The following is a 19320-nucleotide window of genomic DNA, read 5'->3' as shown; positions in this document are numbered from 1 at the left end:
GTGGAGATTGTGCATTTGTGATGATGTGCAGTGGTTTTGGTTTACTCCAAACATAGCATCTAGTTTGATGGCCAAAAAGCTCAATTTTGGGCTCATCAGACCACAGAACCTTCTTTCAGCTGATTTCAAAGTCACCCACATGCATGCATGCAAGTTCCCCCCCCCCCCCCCCCACAGTGGTTTTCTCTTTGCCACTCTCCCATAAAGCTGTCACTGGTGAAGAACTCGAGCAACAGTTGTATGCACAGTCTCTCCCACCTCAGCCACTGAAACTTGTAACTCCTTCAGAGGAGTCATAGGTCTGTTGGTGGCCTCTCTCACTAATCCCCTTCTTGTATGATCACTCCGTTTTGGAGGATGGCCTGCTCTCGGCAGATTTACGGCTGTGCCATGTTCTTTCTGTGTCTTAATAATTGACTTAAAGTGTAACTTCTCCCCCAGGTCTGAGACTAGCTCCCATTGCATAATTTTGAAAAATACTAAAAAATGGGCAAGGGGGGTTGGGGAGGGGCTGAGGATGTGTGAGGCAGGAGCAACTGGGGAGATCCATGAGAAGGGCTTGGTGCAAGTCACCGGCTCACCGCCACACACTGCTGTACCCAGTCCACTCCACCAGCCACCTTCGGCACAGCATCAAACACCGCCCCGACTACCGGGACGCGGATGTGCCAGACGGAAGGGGCCCCCGCGAGACAGGCTGCAGCTTTCCAGTGACGTGTCGACTGCTCCTGCAGCCGTGGTGCGAGCCCAGCTCGACTGACCCAGTTGTCCAGTGGTGCATCTACAGCCGTCCTTACCATTGAGCCAAGATTGAAAATGATGAAATAATATAACTTTAACTTTGGTAGAAAATTCAATAAATGCGCAAGGCTAGCGAGTAAACTCCTGTGAATGATGAGTCCCGATCAGCAAATATTTGAAAATGAGCACGGTTTCACAGACTCACGCTCAAGGGCAGGGGCTGGGGGAGGTCAGTCACCCACCATGGATTAAAGGGCGTTAACACTTTTTTATTTCATTACGTAGATAAGTCCAACTGGTCGACTCCACATCAGTACTGACCTCGCAAGTTCAAGGCTGATTCAAAACAGTAGATGGCGTGTTGAGCCATTTTCAACCCACGAAATGCCAATTTTTACAAATTTGGTAAGAAATGTCAATATTAACACCAGCATTTGTGTGTTTCATCACCGTACAGTCGTATCATTCAGTTTACTGCTCAAAAAACACAATTTAAGTGTCAAGTACCTCTTTAACTGACTCCAAGGGATTTTCAGTGACCTTCCCTATCCATCCCTGACTTGTGCTTTTCAATAATGTTTTCTCAGAGTTGCTCGGAGTCTTCTTTTGTCTTCATCGTGTAGTTTTTGTCAGGATACCAACTCACGAGTAATTGGACCTTCCAGATACAGGTGTATTTATACTACAATCGCTTCAAACACCTTGAGTGCACACTCAGGCAATCTCTATTTAACTAATTGTGTCTTATTTTTTAGGTGAATCATATTTAAGGGGGTGAATACTTGTGCAATCAGTTATTTTGTGTTTAAATGTGCAATTAATTTAGATCACTTTGACATGAAAGAGTCGTTTTTTGTTGATCAGTGTTAAAAAAAGCCAAATTAAATCCGCTGAGATTCAATGTTGTAAAGCAATAAAACATGCAAACTTCCAAGGGGGTGAATACTTCTTATAGGCACTGTATACGGGCAAACACACACAACGACACAACAGCATCGCAGAGCTGATACCAGGCCAAACAGGACTAAAAAACAAAAAACTTCAGCATGTGTTAAGATGGTGACACTATGGTCAATAGCCACAGACAGTCAGTGGAAGTACTTATGAAACAACACCCCCCCCACCACCACCACCACCACCGCGTTAAGTTTGACTCCTTGAGCATGCAAGGACTTATCGCTCAGTTAAAGTTCCATAGATAGTTACCGCTCTCAAAACAGAAGCAGCAACGGGGCCTCGAAAACTTGTGTATTTTTATCCCCTCCCAGAGCAGAGAGGGACACAAGCTACAACACGCCCGGTACTTCATAACAGGAAGAGGTATGATGGATCAGGCCACAAGTTCCACTCTGAGCCCCGTGCTCTGGAAGTCACGGTTCCATGCCAGATAACGTAGGTTATGGTTTCACTTTTTAGTAGCCGAGGATCAAGAAGACGACACAGCCTTGTAGTGCTTGACCTCGACCTACATGAATGAAGCTTGTTCTCTGATTACTGAGGCGAGTCAGTTACTTTGTAAATGTCGTCCATTATCTGCATGTTTTCCCAGTTCTTCTCTAATGTTTAAAGAGCTCCACCATCAAACAAGTGGGCTAAACACAAAGGCAAAATGTTTTTTGTGCTCCAGATCAGACCCCCGCTCGGGGCGGTGTCTGGTTATAACACGCAGCATGACATTTGAACACACACCATGACATTAACAGCAGCGGTATCAATAACATTGATCTTTAGGTTTCACGCAGGCTTTATAAAGAGCAGCCTAATCTTACTTACAATGTGCCCTGATGGAAAAAACAAAAAGATTAGACGGCACATCCCATTCAATCCGACTTCAAACTCAATCAAAAATACAGTCAGTCCTGACCACCATATCAGTTTGTTGGTACGGATGATCACTGATAGGCGATTATTTTCTAAAAAACTAAACATTCTGTTCTACTTCCTGATGGTTGTGCCATCCCACCTACTGACATCTCGCCTTCATCAGTTTCTCACGTCGCCCTATTGCTATAAAAAGTCTCTGCTAATTCAAATGCTCCCCCATCGCTATCCAGTTGTACCAGGGACTAACAGAGGAAAGTCATCCTACGTTTGCATCACTCTGTTTCCACCACAGGACTGTCACAAGTAATCAAGTAAACCGAATACAAATAAAATCCTCGATTAAAATTTACTGCCTCGAAGCTTCGTTTCCTGCCTTCCTGCATGTCTAAACAGGTCAGGATATGTAGAGCGAAGTGCAAGAAGAGGCAGGGGCCAAAATATTACTGAAAATAACCACAATGTTTGGAGCCATTTTTTGACTATAAGAAAACGCAGTGGTCTGCAAGCATTGCGAGGCTGAACTTGCTTTACCACAACAGCCCCAAGTCCACACTGCAGCAACCTAACAGAAAGGATCCTGCCTACAATTACATAATTTCATCTGACTGTGCATCTCTCTACACTCAGGGTCACCTTACATTCAAAGATGTAATAAAACTGGGGCAAAACCGGATCGTGGACGACAAATAAACATGACAATACATGACAGTGGCCAACCAGAGTGTAAATTGTAGGCTCTAGTGAATCTTACGTTACAATGTTATCCTTTTTTTCCTCCCCAATTGTATCCGGCCAATTACCCCACTCTTCCGAGCCGCCCCGGTCGCTGCTCCACCCCCTCTGCTGATCCGGGGAGGGCTGCAGACTACCACATGCCTCCTCCGATACACGTGGAGTCGTCAGCCGCTTCTTTTCCCCTGACAGTGAGGAGTTTCACCAGGGGGACGTAGCGCGTGGGAGGGTCACGCTATTCCCCCCAGTTCTCCCTCCCCCCAGAACAGGCGCCCCGATGGACCAGAGGAGGCGCAAGTGCAGCGACCAGGACGCATACCCACATCCGGCTTCCCACCCGCAGACACGGCCAATTGTGTCTGTAGGGACGCCCGACCAAGCCGGAGGTAACATGGGGATTCGAACCGGCGATCCCCGTGTCGGTAGGCAACGGAATAGACCACTACGCTACCCGGACGCCTATATTGTTAATCTTAAATAAAACACTTAAAAGTACTTTTTGCTCAACCGATTAACTCTAGTCAGAATAATCGATAGATGACTTGTAATCAAGTCATCTATCGATTGCTTGTAATCTATCTAGTGACAACCCCATTTAACTTATCACACCAATACTCAAGTTTCTGTCGTGGCTTTTTGGATTCAGTGGCTCTGAAGGCTACCCTCCCCACTGTGGAAGACCGCTGCCCGACCTGGCTTTCTGTATGAGAAAGCAGTAACACTAGGACTTGCTGCTTCGCTTAGGCTTACAGTGTCTCATGCAGTAGAAAAGAATATAAACTGTTAGTGACTAGCCTTGAGCAACAGCTCACTCACACTTAACCCAGAATGCTTGCGTAACAACTGATGACCCCCATCGTTTACCACCACCAAAGAGGTTTGTCAACCATTTTGTAAGGCATGAATGACTTCCTTTGTGTTTGACTGTAAAAGCTGAAGCAAACGGCAGCGCACCGATCCATGACACCTGAATCAGGTCTTTGTGCGTGTCTCTGTGGGTAAGGTGATGTGCCCACTGCTCGACTAGTCCCCCTGGAAGCGTACTGGACTGGATAATGAGCGTTTTCAGTGCAAAGAAAACTAAAGTGACATTCTTTCCGCTGCATGTGAGCGTGGGCAGAGTGCAAGCTAAAATCAAGCAGGTACTGTTTCCCACGAAGCTGAAGTCAAAAGCATCTGAAGTGATGGCGAGTTTACCTGTCATGGTAGGTGATGATGGCAGTGAGGGCACGGACGCATATCCTGTAACACATCAGGTGAACTTGCTCGCTCAGGAAGTTCTTCATCCTACAGGAAAAAGAAGGGAACAGTGATGATTCACTGAAGAAAAATAATGCCTCAGATTATCAGACCTACCGACTCGAGTAGGAGCCGAGTTTACACAAAATTAACTGATGAAATTAAAAGATGTGCCTTACCTGCCGTTCGGCAGCAGCCCGATAATAGAGGTGAGGAAGACGAGGAGGCCTACCCCAGTGAAGGCAAGAGTTACCCTGTCAAACAAACAAACGGGTTACATACACACACCACTAAACCAAGACATCCACACGAAATCTAACACCCCCCCCCCTTTTCTCCACAATTGTACTTGGCCAATTACCCCAATCTTCCGAGCCGTCCTGGTCGCTGCACCACCCCCTCTGCCGATCCGGGGAGGGCTGCAGATTACCACATGCCTCCTCCGATACATGTGGAGTCGCCAGCCGTTTCTTTTCACCTGACAGTGAGGAGTTTCACCAGGGGGATGTAGCACATGGGAGGATCACGCTATTCCCCCCAGTTCCCCCTCCCCCCTGAACAGGTGCCCCGACCGACCAGAGGAGGCGCTAGTGCAGCGACCAGGACGCATACCCACATCCGGCTTCCCACCCGCAGACACGGCCAATTGTGTCTGTAGGGACGTCCGACCAAGCTGGAGGTAACATCGGGATTCGAACCGGCGATCCCCATGTTGGTAGGCAACGGAATAGACCGCTACGCTACCCGGACACCCTAACTGATGTTTAACCAGAATGAACTGTTTCAGGACTGAACTATTAACAGCGGAGAAACAACAAGTAATGCTATCCAGCTGAGGGGGAATCCTGCCATTAATCCACGCACCAGGCAATCCCATACCCTATACACTTCCGGATAACCCTGGGCACCCTTAACCTGCCTGAACCAATCATACAAGGTTGGAGAAGGATCAGATTATATTGAGGAAGTATTAGATCAAGAGACATTCTCGATGAGGTGAGGGTATTGGGCAAAGGGTTAGACACACCAAGGTTTAAGTGGATGAGTATGGAGTAAATGTTTAAAGATGGTGCTACACAGATAAGTTCAGAATGTATGTGTGCAGCGGTGGCCTGATGTCTCCCCACTGGTTACTGGAGTGACGCCAGGCTAGCTTCGTACTGAGTCACTGACCTTGTGTGTCTTTCAACCAACTCTTATCCCTGAATTACTCAGTCTGTGTGTGTGTGTAGGGGGGGGTGGGTGTCTGTGTTTATCGATTATGTGAGTCAGAGCGTGTCTCCTTCTCACTGGAAAAAGAAGCACTTAGCAGCATTTAACTTTATCCTTCAAGCTTCGTCATAAAGCCATAAAGAATACAGAGCTGCGTTTAGTGCCCTGATTTTCATCTGGATTTGAAATATTTGAAAAATAAAATAAAATTACCACTAGGCCACGACCAACTTTCGCAACAAGCCAACATATTTGGTGGGCAAATGTTGTAATCATTTAACATGTTTTGCCCACTTGGCTAACACTGATAACGTTTCACATTTATTTCATAATTAGTCGAGTCGCACATTGCAGATGTTGACTTGACAGCTTTGCTGACAGGGCCGATTTTTTCCAGAACAGGGTACAAAAACTTTTTTTACGGGCTAAAGTACCGAATCGTTGAAACTAAATTGCAATTACTTTGGAAGAAACATGACTTTCACGTGTCTCATCTATACACAAATGGACCATTGTGAGTGACTGGATGGATGCATATTCAAGTTCAAATTTTATGTCATATATATTTAGAAGACAATGGAATTCTTGTGCTCTGGCTCGCCCTGCCTTATCACAAGGGACGCGAGGACACGCCATCCCAGAAAGAAAAAAAAAGGCCCATGTACACAGTGAATTCAAACATTATTTACACAGTATACAGTACACGATAACACAATGTTAGGTACATATAGGTGCGTCAGCTGTTCAGCGACCTGACTGCCTGTGGAGAGAAACTTACTGAGACGGGTGGTGTGGGATTTGATGCTCTGGTAACGTTTCTTTAGGAGCGAGAACAGAACATGAGCGGGGGGGGCTGGTGTTTTGGGCGCTTCTTTTGCAGCCAGTGGTAAGACACTCTTGATGGTGCTGTGAGAGAAGTTCGTAAGGGTTTTGGTCTTGAGATGCCTCAGAAAATACAGTCTCTGCTGTGCCTTCTTGAGGATGCAATTGGTGTTGAGGCCACGTGAGGGTGTCTGATGTGCAAACCAAGAAATTTAAAACCGTCCACAATTTTAACAGATGAACCATTGATGGAAATAGAAATGTGATTTCTTCTGATCTTTAATGATAACGATTCATAATGACTAATGTTAATAATGGATTTGCGTCAGGAAGGGCATCCAGCGTAAAATCTTTGCCAAATCAAATATGCGGATCATAAATCAGATTTCCATACCAGATCCGTCGACGCCCCGCTGACCAACGACTGCCACCGCTACTTTTGGCCAGCAGGGTGCCAGTGGAAACTATGCTACTGTTGGGCGAAGGAGAAAGATAGGGGGGAGGTATGTGCAGAGGCAGCAGGAAAGGAGGAAGGGTAGGAGGGTGGAGGTGAAAGTCGGAACTTTGGATGTCGGCAGTATGACTGGTAAAGGGAGAGAGCTGGCCGATATTGGGAGAAGGATGCTGAATATGGAGCTGCCAGGGAAGAGGAAAAGAGGAAGGCCAAAGAGGTTTGTGGATGTGGTGAGGGAGGACATGCAGGTGGCTGGTGTGACAGAGGAAGATGCAGAGGATAGGAAGAGATGGAAACGGATGATCTGCTGTGGCGACCCCTAACGGGAGCAGCCGAAAATAATAGTAGTAGTGTCAACAATGGATTTCTTTTGTCTTATTGACATTCAGAGAGGTTGTTATGATGGCACCATATGGTTACATTTTCCACTTCCCTACTATAGGCCCACTCATCACTGTCATTTATTAGTCCAATCACTGTGGCGTCATCTATGAATTTAATGATGCTGCCGTTTTCATATTTGGCAACAAAGTCTTGTGTAAACGTCATGTACAATAGGGGACTGAGACAGCAGCCCTGAGGTGCTCCGGTCCTAAGAACTAATGTGATTGAGTATGTTCTACCTATTCTTACAGTTTGGGGCCTGCCTGTCAGGAAATCAAATAGCCAATTACAGACAGAGTTGCCCACACCAATACCAAGTTTTAACATCAGTTTGAATGGTACAATTATATTAAAAAGCAGAGCTGTAATCAGTAAACAAAATTCTGACAAAGGTATTTTTCTTTTCAAGGTGTACTAGAGCAGTATGCAGAGCAAGTGAGATAGCGTCATGCACCGATCTACTGGAACAGTAGGCAAACCGTAATGGTTCACGGGTAACGGGAATGTTACATTTTATATATGATACCAATCTTTCCAGACACTTCATAATAACAGAGGTCAAAGCAACAGGTCAGTAATCATTAAGGCAAGAGACAGGTGTTTTCTTAGGTACAGGCACAATGGAGGTTTTCTTAAAACACAGTGGAACCACACACTGTGACAGGGACAGGCTAAAAATGTCTGTAAAAACTTGAGATAGCCGAGTGTAACATGCCTTGAGGACACAGGAAGGGATGCCATCTGGGCCAGCAGTGTTACAAGCCTTAACCCTTTTAAAATTTAAAGATTTCTGTAGATCAATTTCATCGGGTGGGTACTGTGCTGCTGTCACCGGATCCAAGTTGTGAGTTTCAAAGCGGGCATAAAAGTTGTTAAACTCATCCGGGAGAGAGGCAGAGGTGTTGATAACCACACTAGGTTTAGATTTTTTTTTTCTTCTCCCTAGTTGTACTTGGCCAATTACCTTATTTTCTGAGCTGTCCTGGTGGCTGCTCCACCCCCTCTGCCAATCTGGAGAGGGCTGCAGACTACCACATGCCTCCTCCAATACATGTGGAGTCGCCAGCCGCTTCTTTTCACCTGATAGTGAGGAGTTTCACCAGGGGGACATAGCACGTGGGAGGATAACGCTACTCCCCCCAGTTCCCCCTTCCCCCTGAACAGGCGCCCCGACCGACCAGAGGAGGCGCTAGTGCAGTGACCAGGACACATACCCACATCCGGCTTCCCACCCGCAGACACGGCCAATTGTGTCTGTAGGGACGCCCAAAGGCAACACCAGGATTCGAACCGGCAATCCCTGTGTTGGTAGGCAACGGAATAGACCGCTACACCACCCAGACGCCCACACTAGGTTTAGATAGTCCGTACCACACGTAGACCCCTGCAGATGCACTGCGAGTCACAGCCACTGTAGTCATTTTCCAGTTTGTCCCAATATTGTCTTTTAGCGGCTTTGATGGCTCTCCTTAATTCATAGCTGGATTTTTTTTTGTAGCTTTCCTTGTCCTCTGATTTAAAAGCAGTGGAACACTCCCTCAACCTTAGGCGAATGTTGATGGTTAATCCAGGGTTTCTGATTCGGGTAGGAGCAAATAGACAGCACTGGGATACAGTTAACCACACAGAACCTACAATATTCAATGACTGATTCAGCATACTCATCCAAACTCAAGGCTGAATCCTTGAAGACTGATCAGTCGGTTGATTCAAAAGATTCTTGAAGTTTGGATTCGTGTTCTGTATTCCAAAACTGTACTGTCCTCACAGTGGGCTGCACACACTTCCCTTCCTGCTTGTAGGCAGTAAGCAAGAGCATGGACAGGTGGTTGGTTTTCCCAAAGTGAGGTCGTAGGATAGACCTGTAAGCTGCCTTGACAGTAGAGTAACAGTGGTTGAGAAGTTGGATGATAGAATGGTCTGCACCTTATTATTAATTGTTCCAACACTGGTGAACAGGACTGAGATACTATTTCCACGTCAGTGCACCATGAATTGTTAACAAAGAAGCATACACCATCTCCCTTTATCTTGCCAGTAGTCGTCATGGAACAGTCCATGCGGTGCATAGAAAAACACTCGGGTTGTACAGCCCTATCAAGTGTATTAGGGCCCAGCCAAGTCTCTGTACAGCAGAACACACAACAGTTCTTCATGTCCCTTTGAGAGCTTATTCAGCAATGAAGTTTGCCAGCTTGTTGTCAAGGGACTGGACATCAGACAGCAGTATGCTGGGAATCGGGGGCTAGGTAGGATGCCGCCTCATTTACTCCATCTCGGCAGCGCTGTCTGCGGCCATTACTCCATGGCGGTACCTGTTTGTTGTAGGTAATCTCTCTCGGCAAGTCCCACAACTTCTAGCTGTTGGGAACTTCTAATCTTCTGTCCAGTGAAGTATGGCAATCATAGGTAATTGTACAAGATGCATTTTGTGCAACAAAAGCGACATAGAGTATGGCACCATCTTTGTGTGCTCACTTCAGTAAGCTCAAAGATTTGCCAAAGCCAAATGCCGGTGTGAAATAGGCCTTTTACTGAGCCATTGTCAAAACAGATAACAAAACTTGTTCTTTTCCACATTCCGTAAGTGTCTGATATCTCCAGGCAGTGTTGTATTATCCATACTGTGGCAAGGCTCAAGTGTCAATGAGGAGGCTGAGAGCCAGGGGCTGTCCATTCTTGTCAACAAGGTACATCAGTGTTGTCGTTTGTGATGTTTTTCCGTGGCGAGCTGCCACAGAAAAACATTTGCCGCCACAGCACAACAAAATCACATAAGAAAACTGTAGTTGGGACATCTCTGGTTTTTATATTATAATATAGGTTATTATAATTTACTTTAGCCTGTCTTATAGCCGAGAAGTAGCTTTTCACACAAATCTGCTGTGAAGAATGTGGGAAGACAGACACTGTAGTAATGTTGCGTGAACAGGGACTTTTTATTTCTCTTCCGTGACAGCTAACACAATACACGGCCTTTCAGTTAACTATTACGCTTACCATGGCTGACAAAAGTAACTTAACTACCCCTTAGAGCATCCACTTTTTTTTTCCTCCCCAATTGTATCTGGCCAATTACCCTACTCTTCCGAGCTGTCCCGGTCACTGCTCCACCCCCTCTGCCAATCCGGGAGGGCTGCAGACTACCTCATGCTTTAGTGGCTGCGGCAACGTGCTGGTACTTCTCTCACACACCAGGCGAAATTCTTAATGTAAAGTAACTAAAGCTTTCAGATAAATGTATCGAAGTAAACAGTAAAATATTTCCATCCAAAATGTAGTGGAGTCTAGACCCGGGGTGGCTAACCATGTGCCATGGAGAGCAATGTGTATGCAGGTTTTCATTCCAGCCGGACTCCACACCAGGTGATTTGACTGATTAGCAACCCTTCAACCAAAGAGGAAGATTGTATCAGTGAAATCAGCTGGTGTGGAGTTGGGTAGGAATGAAAACCTGCATACACATGGCTCTCTGTGGCACATGGTTAGCCACCACTGGTCTAGACTCTTAGAAAGACTCAAGTTAAGTACAAGTACCTCAAATTTGTACTTAAGTGCAGTACTTGAGTAAATGTACTCAATTCCACCACTGGAGAGGGGAAGTGGAGCTGTGCTCGTTTCTGGATTTTCGGAACCATTTGATAACTGCTCAACACAGCCAGAACGTCCCGGTGGGGCGGCTTAACCAGTAGGGCTGCACAATATTGGAAAAAACTCACATTGTGATATCTTTTCCTGAGATATGAAAAAATAAAGAAATTCACCAGATGATTTGAATAGCTGTATTTGGAAAGAATTAATCATTCTAGAACAGTGGTGCCCAACCCTGCTCCTGGAGTGCTACCATCCTGCCGTTTTTCACCCCAACCCTAATTTAACATAGCTGATTCTACTAATTACCTACTGACCAAGACCTTGATTAATTGAATCAGATGTGTTAAATCAGGGTTGGAGTGAAAATCGGCAGGAGGGTAGCTCTCCGGGAGCAGGGTTGGGCACCACTCTTGTAGAACTAGGGTGATTTTGTAGGGGAGTTGTTGTGAAAAGTGAGCAGTAACTTTATTCACAATTCGTATAGGAGGAGGCAGAGATGGAGCCAGTTAGACGACGCAGAGCTACGGCCAAGAATAGTGATGCCTGGGTCGGCTTGGACGCCATCTGAATCTGCATGTACACATAAATCATCCACCCGCCACCCAACCAAACAAATTATTTTTTCTGATTTAGAGACCCGCACCCGGTCACACATTACCATTATTTCTCAATGGTATAATCAATATATGTAAGTGTGATGATATGGTAACATATTATACCATGTTTGAGGTACCAGTTTTGTGGCTATCATATACATACAGCACTGCGCAGCTGTTGCATAGGACATACCCAGCACTTGACTCTTCAAGTATTTCACTAAATCACTCCCACACGGAAATTTATTGCCTTTCCCTTTTTTCTTTTTTTCATTTTCCTTTCATTTTCTCTTGAATCTATTTTGCCTCCATTGCTGTTTAAGACAAATGGATGCCGCAATTGGCGCAACGACTCTAGTCAGCTAATTCGTGCCAGACAAAAAAATGAAGCTTAAAATATGTTCACATTTTAGAGAATGTAATTAATATTTTCCTCATTAATGATGTATTATTTCACCCAACCCATCAGAATGTTAATTTTTATGATTCGATCCACCTGATCCACGGATAAACTGCAGTGCTCGCGGATATAACTGCGATCCGCGAATCACTAGCCAAGAAGTAGAAGAACACGTCGATGTGGCATTTGTCCAAACAGAGCGAGAAAGGACGAATTTCCAAGCATTAAAACTGAGTGAATTATTATTTTATATCAGACAGACTTCTGTTGTAGATTAGTCCTGGAAAATGAGACCTGTGCGAGTTTTCTTTTTGTATCAAGCAGCAAAAAGTTGTAGCATGAGGTGCTTGAGTTAATTTGGCTTCACATCGCATGTCCTGCGATGTGACTATTGCGCATGTGCACATTGTGATGATGCTGAAACGATATATCGTGCAGCCCTATCAATCAGTATTCAATTCACGTCACACCTGGTACAGTGTACGATTCCTACATCCTGCACTGATCCTATGGCGCATAATGAAATCGCAATGAGGCCATGTTTTATTTGTTCAATTGCGACAAAAACATCTGAATCTGTCTTGGTCAGTGGAGGAGTAGCTGGTGTTGATCGAAATATGGTCTGGCACCTGTTGTTGTCATCATTTTAGCATTGTTGTGGGACTTCCTAGTCCTCATTTCAGGTCCAACACAATGGAAACACAACCCATAACCATGCACACAGCTAATTTTGTCAGCAAAGCGTGACACTTACTGACCATCATGATAATGGAAAAAAGACAAGTCTACTTTTACGTATTCACATAACCAGACATCTAGAATTATTTTCATTTCTGACTGTGATCCAAAACGTTTGATCTGATATAAACTCTGGCACATGAAGTCGAGCAGATACCTGAGAGGCAGCAGAAAGCCGTAGCGGATAAGCACTCCCAGCCCCCAAAGGACAGTCAGTCTCAAGCTGATGTAATGGAAATTGTAGTTGCTGCGGGTCAACAGGTTCCAGGACTCCAGTTCCTCGGCAGAGAAGCGCTTGGTCACCTCGTCGTCCATGATGCTCTCCACTCCACGCCGGGCGAAGTAGAAAATATCAGACATCTCGAACTCAGAGGCCGAGTCCAGGTCTCGGTTGCTGCCGCTGCGCCGGATCTCCTTGATTTCCTCCTCTAAGGAGGTGGGCTCCCTGGCAATGATGGCTGGAGCAGCATGGAGAGACAGGTTGCTGTCAGTTATCGCGTACTACATCAACAAGTAGAATTACAGAACGTATTGACATACACCTGGGGAGGAAAACAATTTCACACCACAACTTACCATTGGAGTAGGGCTTGTACAGAGGATGGTTCTTCTCTTTAGCTCCTCTCTCTATCCTTAGTGTGGCCCACTAGAGGAAAGAGATGACGGGGGGGACAAATAATTTAAGTTTGTCTCTGTTAGCCATCAAATTCTTAAAAATGTTGTACTGACCTAATGACTTCCATTAATTCATAGACTGAACAATGGGTAACTTTAATTACAACTACTACTACTTTCGGCTGCTCTCGTTAGGGGTCGCCACAATGGATCATCCGTTTCCATCTCTTCCTGTCCTCTGCATCTTCCTCTGTCACACCAGCCATCTGCATGTCCTCTCTCACCACATCTGTAAACCTCCTCTTTGGCCTTCCTCTTTTCCTCTTCCCTGGCAGCTCCATATTCAGCATCCTTCTCCCAATACCAGCATCTGTCTTCCACACATGTCCAAGCCATCTCAATCTTGCCTCTCTTGCTTTGCCTCGAAACCGTCCAACCTGAGCCGTCCCTCTAATATACTTGTTCCTAATCCTTTCCTTCTTCATCACTCCCAATGAAATCTTAGCATCTTCAACTCTGCCACCTCCAGCTCTGCCTCCTGTCTTTTCGTCAGTGCCACTGTCTCCAAATCATATAACATAGCTGGTCTCACAACCATCTTGTAAACCTTCCCTTTAACTCTTGCTGGTACCCTTCTGTCGCAAATCTCTCCTGACACTCTTCTCCACCCACTCCACCCTTCCTGCACTCTCTTCTACACTCCCCGTTCTTTGTACAGTTGATCCCAAGTATTTCAACTCATACGCCTTCGTCACCTCCACGCCTTGCATCCTCACCATTCCACTGTCCTCCCTCTCATTCACCCGTATGTATCCCGTCTTGCTCCTACTGACTTTCATTCCTCTTCTCTCCAGTGCATACCTCCACCTCTCCAGGCTCTCCTCAACCTGCAACCTACTCTTGCTACAGATCACAATGTCATCCGCAAACATCATAGTCCACGGAGACTCCTGCCTGATCTCATCCGTCAACCTGTCCATCACCATTGCAAACAAGAAAGGGCTCAGAGCCGATCCTTGGCATAATCTCACCTCCACCTTGAATCCATCCGTCTTTCTGACAGCACACCTCACCACTGTCACACTTCCCTCATACATATCCTGCACCACTCCTACATACTTCTCTACAACTCCCGACTTCCTCATACAATACCACACCTCCTCTCTGGGCACCCTGCCGTATGCTTTCTCTAAATCCACAAAGACACACTGTAGCTCCTTCTGACCCTCTCTATACTTCTCAATCAACATTCTCAAAGCAAATATTGCATCTGTAGTGCTCTTTCGTGGCATGAAACCACACTGCTGGGTGCCAGTAATTAATAGGTAACTTTAATTAAACCGTTCTAAAAGACAAAGGTTTTTGTCATTTCCATGACAGGTCATCAAGGGGATTATTATGTGGGGGAGATTATAATCACTAATTTGTGTTTACCATGCAACTCCAAATGTAGGGAAAGATGTTCTGAACTCTGAGGTAGCGTACACATTGTGCTGACTGCACATGGCAGATCAACCAGAACAGCCTTGCATGAAACAACTCAGAAAGAATTTATCCAACTCTACCAAATGATATATAAAAGTAGTAAAAGCAAATTGACATCCTCTTTAATATATCAAAAGACTGAGGTCATATCAACCAGGAAGCAGCAATGGGACAAAGTGTTCCCTTCTGCCGTGGCAACAACAGGCAGAACAGATGAGATGTGATGAAAAAGGGGGAGGAGGCCTGCTGTTCAGGAGTCTCTTTAGTCAAGACGCAGACTAAGACCACAGTTCACACACATCTACTCTTCTAAAGGGGAACACAAACAAAAGACACACATCGCTTGTGATTCAATCTCCATGAAATCCCAAGGAATCGACGATAATGGCTTATAATATCAATATGAATGCTCCAGAACAGTTAATGTATACCCACAGTTTTTCAATGCAAATTGCAAAAGGGATAATGACTTCAGATGCATTGTGAAAATGGCAGTAATGTTGAGCATATTGCTGCCATTCGTGAAAACACATTTCCACTTTTGCCATCTTTCACAATGTGATTTAACTGAAGACGGAGGCAGACCCCATGAAGCCCATTTACAAAGGATTGAAAAAATTTTGTGGTGATCATCTGTAATTAAGCTCATTTCTCTAGTTGAAATACTTTTAAAACTATGTTCTTTGTGTCCCTCGATGACTGGCTCTAAACCTCGTCACGATATGTGGTATTACTCAGCCATTACATTAAAATGCAGCTATGGCTGACGGTAACACATTCTCCAGTTTGGTAGAGACAGAGCACACCAGTATTCTTCCTTTGAGTCAATGAACCTGGACAAAGTGTAGTGAGAACCATGCATCCAAATGGTTCTGGAGTTAGGTGTGAAGCTACATAATCATTATCCAAAAAAGAGCTGGAAGCAGGATTTTTTCCACACACCCACAGGGTTAAACTGAGCAGGAAATAATGTGATTTTATGGCACTCCCAAATTGCTTCAGAAATTAGAAAAAATTGGGGACAACAATCAGATAACGTTGGTGGATCATATTCAGCAAGATAAACCATCTAAACCAAATCCACACTCAATACCCATGCTATGTAGTGGGGTAAACATCCCGGTGAATTAAGCATATCAATAAAAAAAAGTATTTGTAGAAAACACTATAAAGTTTGGTGCGCAACGTGCTCTTCATATTGGAACTATGTAGCAGCCAAGTCGTGAAAAACAAACACTTGCATGCCCTCTACTTCACACAATCTTTACACAAAATCAGTTGCTTCACATTTTCTCTAAATGTGACAGTAGCTACTGGAGTCGTGAGCTATGAACATCTCTCCTACCTCCCTCTGGTCCACTTATTTCTGGCACAACTTTCTGCTCTCAGAGGAACACACTGTAATGTGATGACAGCTTTAATGAGTCGATGCCAGAGAGCATAAGAGGAGACAAGATAGCCGTCTGGTTTCTTCTAAGGTTCCATCTTACAGTAATCTCAGCTCATTGAGCAGGAAAGACTGAAATGTTAAACTACGCACGTTTTACTTGTGGAAAGTCACACTGTTGTTTCTGGCCAGTGTACCTCAATCAGTAAACACCACAGTAAACTGCAAAACCCTGTATCTCTAATGGATCAATATGGCAGGAGAAACCAAGTATTGGCCAGCATTTTGTCTCGTCATAGTGGCGTGGTGAGATAGCCCCTCTGTCTATGACATAATCTATTACAGCCATTAACTCAAAGGACGTACTAAAGTCTGTACCTGAGGAATGTTCCAGCGACAAACACAATAAGTGGATAACTCTAATAAGCATTTGCATCAGAATTAGATGTAATGACACCATGTCATGGATCAAATCAACCGTCCCTCCAGGTGTGGAAGCAACAGCTACTGACTGAAATTGAAGAAAAGTAATGTATGGCTGAAATAAAAAAGGCTGTCTTCAAACCAGAGAGGCTACAGCTTTGGTGCACTACAGTTTGCTGTTACGGGGATGTTGTGCAGCAGTAGGAAACAGGGTATACACATTAGAGAACTCAGTGTCAACCCAGGCCTGATTTAGTGCAGAAATGCAGCATTTTGATGTAAATGTACTACAGTGGAAAAGGATTACTTTTGATGATGGTTCAGTGAACACTTATACTTCACATGCAGGGGGGGGGAACAATCAAGCATTCACATCAACTTGACTAGTTACAGTCCTATGCTCTCTCATTTTTATCAGGGCAACAAACAAAAAAACAATTGATGGTTGTGCTACCAGCTCTTACCTCAAAGATTTTTAACAATGTTTTCATGTAGAGTCGTCGGATGCCGAAGGACACACCGAAGATGGCAGGCACAATGATGAAGACTAGCAGTAGCGTGAACCAAACCGTGAAGGAGATGCCCAGGAGAATGCACAGCAGGTTGTCGAAAGGGTCGAAGAACAAACCCATCTTGAAGACCAACAGATTGGATATATTTTTTTTCCTCCACAATTTTTAAAACTAACGGCTGGTCAACAGCAGCAGCAGCAAAGGGACAGTACCTCAAGTCTTGGCCCCAAGTGGCCCCAAGTCTCTTCTGTCAGAACAAGGCCCTCATTAAGCTGTCTGGTTCACCAGGCGACTTCTCCCACTGACATGGGGGTCCATCTCTATACTGGTGGGAATCTTGTTGCCCTCTCGGGCAATATCAGGGCATTGCATTGTTTCCCCACATCTAGCAGCATTATTTAGTTGGCCGACGCTTCAAATTCCGAAACGAAAAGAAAACCACTTTTTCCACAAAATTTGGGTTTTTTTTTTTTTTTAGCAAAACGGGACCCTCGACCCGTGCCAGGTATCCTTCGCGTGAGAAAAGCCTACAGCTGCACCGAGGCGTGTCGAGGCTTCAAGGGGGGGGGGGGACCAGACCAGCTGGGCGCTCAGCGGGCGCCTCCTTCCGCCGGGAACGACCCAAGGGTCCGGCTGCCGAGTGTCACACGGACCTGTAAAGAGACACAAAGAAAAGGGTCAGGCCTGCACCGGGACGCCACGGCCTCTTCCATCCCCGCCTCTTTTCTCTGACCCCGCGCTGCGAAAATGTCCCGCAAATAAAACCGCGGGCATTTTTTTTTCCACTCGCGGCTATTTGATACCTCGTTGTCGTCGCGGAGCCGGGCGTCGCCCGAGAGTGCGAAGACGGGGCGACTCACAAGAGGGAACGTGGCTGCCTATATGCGCGTTAACGTGAGAGTCGCCGTTATCACAAAAACAACAGAAGCGAGAGGAGGCCCCTCCCCTTCCTGTGTAGGGGCACGGCGGCTAGTTGGGCTCCATCCCAACTGCAACTACACGTGTCTTCGTCTTTCAGTATGTGGCGTTAACGGGCCGGTTTAAGTCTTCCTTAAAAAAAAAAAAACAAGCTCAATTTGGTGCCGACGCCGGCGTTATAAACTTCGACGTGAGATCGTGAGACTGATTACTTGTTGCAAAAAAAAAAAAGAAACTGCCGAGAGTTTGCGCTAAAGCTAGCTCGGGGCTAGCCGTCTATGCTAAACACAGGATACTAGCGGCGACCCCCGCCCGCCGCCGCCGCCGCCGCCTCCCATCATGCTAGGCTAGCTAAGCTCGCCGCTACGACGCAGCCCGTTCCGCAAGCTTCGTCGCCGACTGCGGTAAACGTCGAAGTCGCCTTCGACACACACACGCGTCCGGTGTTTTCGTACAACGCGACTCCCTCCTTACCTTCGCCGTGCAAACCGGTGCAAAGGTTTCGCTGACCATTACTCGTCTTCGTCCATGGCAGCGCTAACTCCACCCGGCGGACAACAAACGGGACGACTCGGTGCGGACGGGAACGTTTCAGACGTCCACCCAGTGGCCCCGACCAGGCAGCCTGCTCGTCACGGCGTCATATCTGGCCCGACACCTGCCGGTGAAGAGAAGTCTCTTCCGAAGAAATGTTCAGCAGCAGCCAACATTTAAAGTGAAATGACCATACCGGTGTTTTTTTTTTCTCACGTTTTTATCCCGTTTACCTCAAATCTTGTACAGTGGCGCCCCCAGAAATTTTTCATAGGGGGGGGCCAAATGGGGCCACTGAAAATCTTGGGGTGGCACACCAAAACCAAAAGCCATGGCTGAATTTCGGGAATTCTATGATGCTGTAACCAGTTATTTTCTTGCCCGGTGCGGGATTCGATACGGAGTGTACTGTACCACAAGGCGACATCACTGACCGCTCGGCTGAAGGGTCAGACCCGTTAGCTAGGGACTAACGTGTTTTATTAGTTTACAATGCTGTTGTAGTATACTGGCTAGTTGAAAACTGTCAACATGAGAGTTAAGAAAAATATATATTATTGATTTAAATGAACAGCACCTAATGTAAAATATCAGATAGAAGCATATTATGCATAATCAGAAGCATATTCTGCATACGCGACTCGTGGCTGGGGGGGCCAGGGATAGTATCAGGGTGGCCGTGGCCACCCCTTGGGGGCGCCACTGATCGT

General features: G+C 45.8%; 1 protein-coding gene across 2 annotated transcripts in view; it reads right to left on the bottom strand.

Moving 5' to 3' along the window:
- Window positions 1–18696, bottom strand: part of LOC130126634 (glycerol-3-phosphate acyltransferase 4-like) — a 28494-nt gene extending 9798 nt beyond the window's left edge. Inside the window, exons 1-6 of one of the 2 annotated variants that reach the window (XM_056296276.1) lie at window positions 18551–18696; window positions 17111–17811; window positions 13313–13382; window positions 12894–13194; window positions 4716–4790; window positions 4495–4584 (exon numbers count right to left, since the gene is read on the bottom strand). In XM_056296276.1, coding sequence (XP_056152251.1) covers window positions 4495–4584; window positions 4716–4790; window positions 12894–13194; window positions 13313–13382; window positions 17111–17278 — 704 coding nt within the window. In that variant the 5' untranslated portion in view covers window positions 17279–17811; window positions 18551–18696. Of the gene's footprint in view, window positions 1–4494; window positions 4585–4715; window positions 4791–12893; window positions 13195–13312; window positions 13383–17110; window positions 17812–17961; window positions 18065–18550 lie in introns of those variants that run through there. The other variant, XM_056296348.1, reaches the window with a different exon arrangement.
- Between the last annotated feature and the right edge of the window lie 624 nt (window positions 18697–19320).

The sequence above is a fragment of the Lampris incognitus genome, chromosome 1 (genome assembly GCF_029633865.1).
Source record: "Lampris incognitus isolate fLamInc1 chromosome 1, fLamInc1.hap2, whole genome shotgun sequence".
Lineage (NCBI taxonomy): Eukaryota > Metazoa > Chordata > Actinopteri > Lampriformes > Lampridae > Lampris > Lampris incognitus.
Note: the sequence above shows the minus strand (reverse complement) of the source record. Positions and strands in the feature narration are given on the sequence as shown.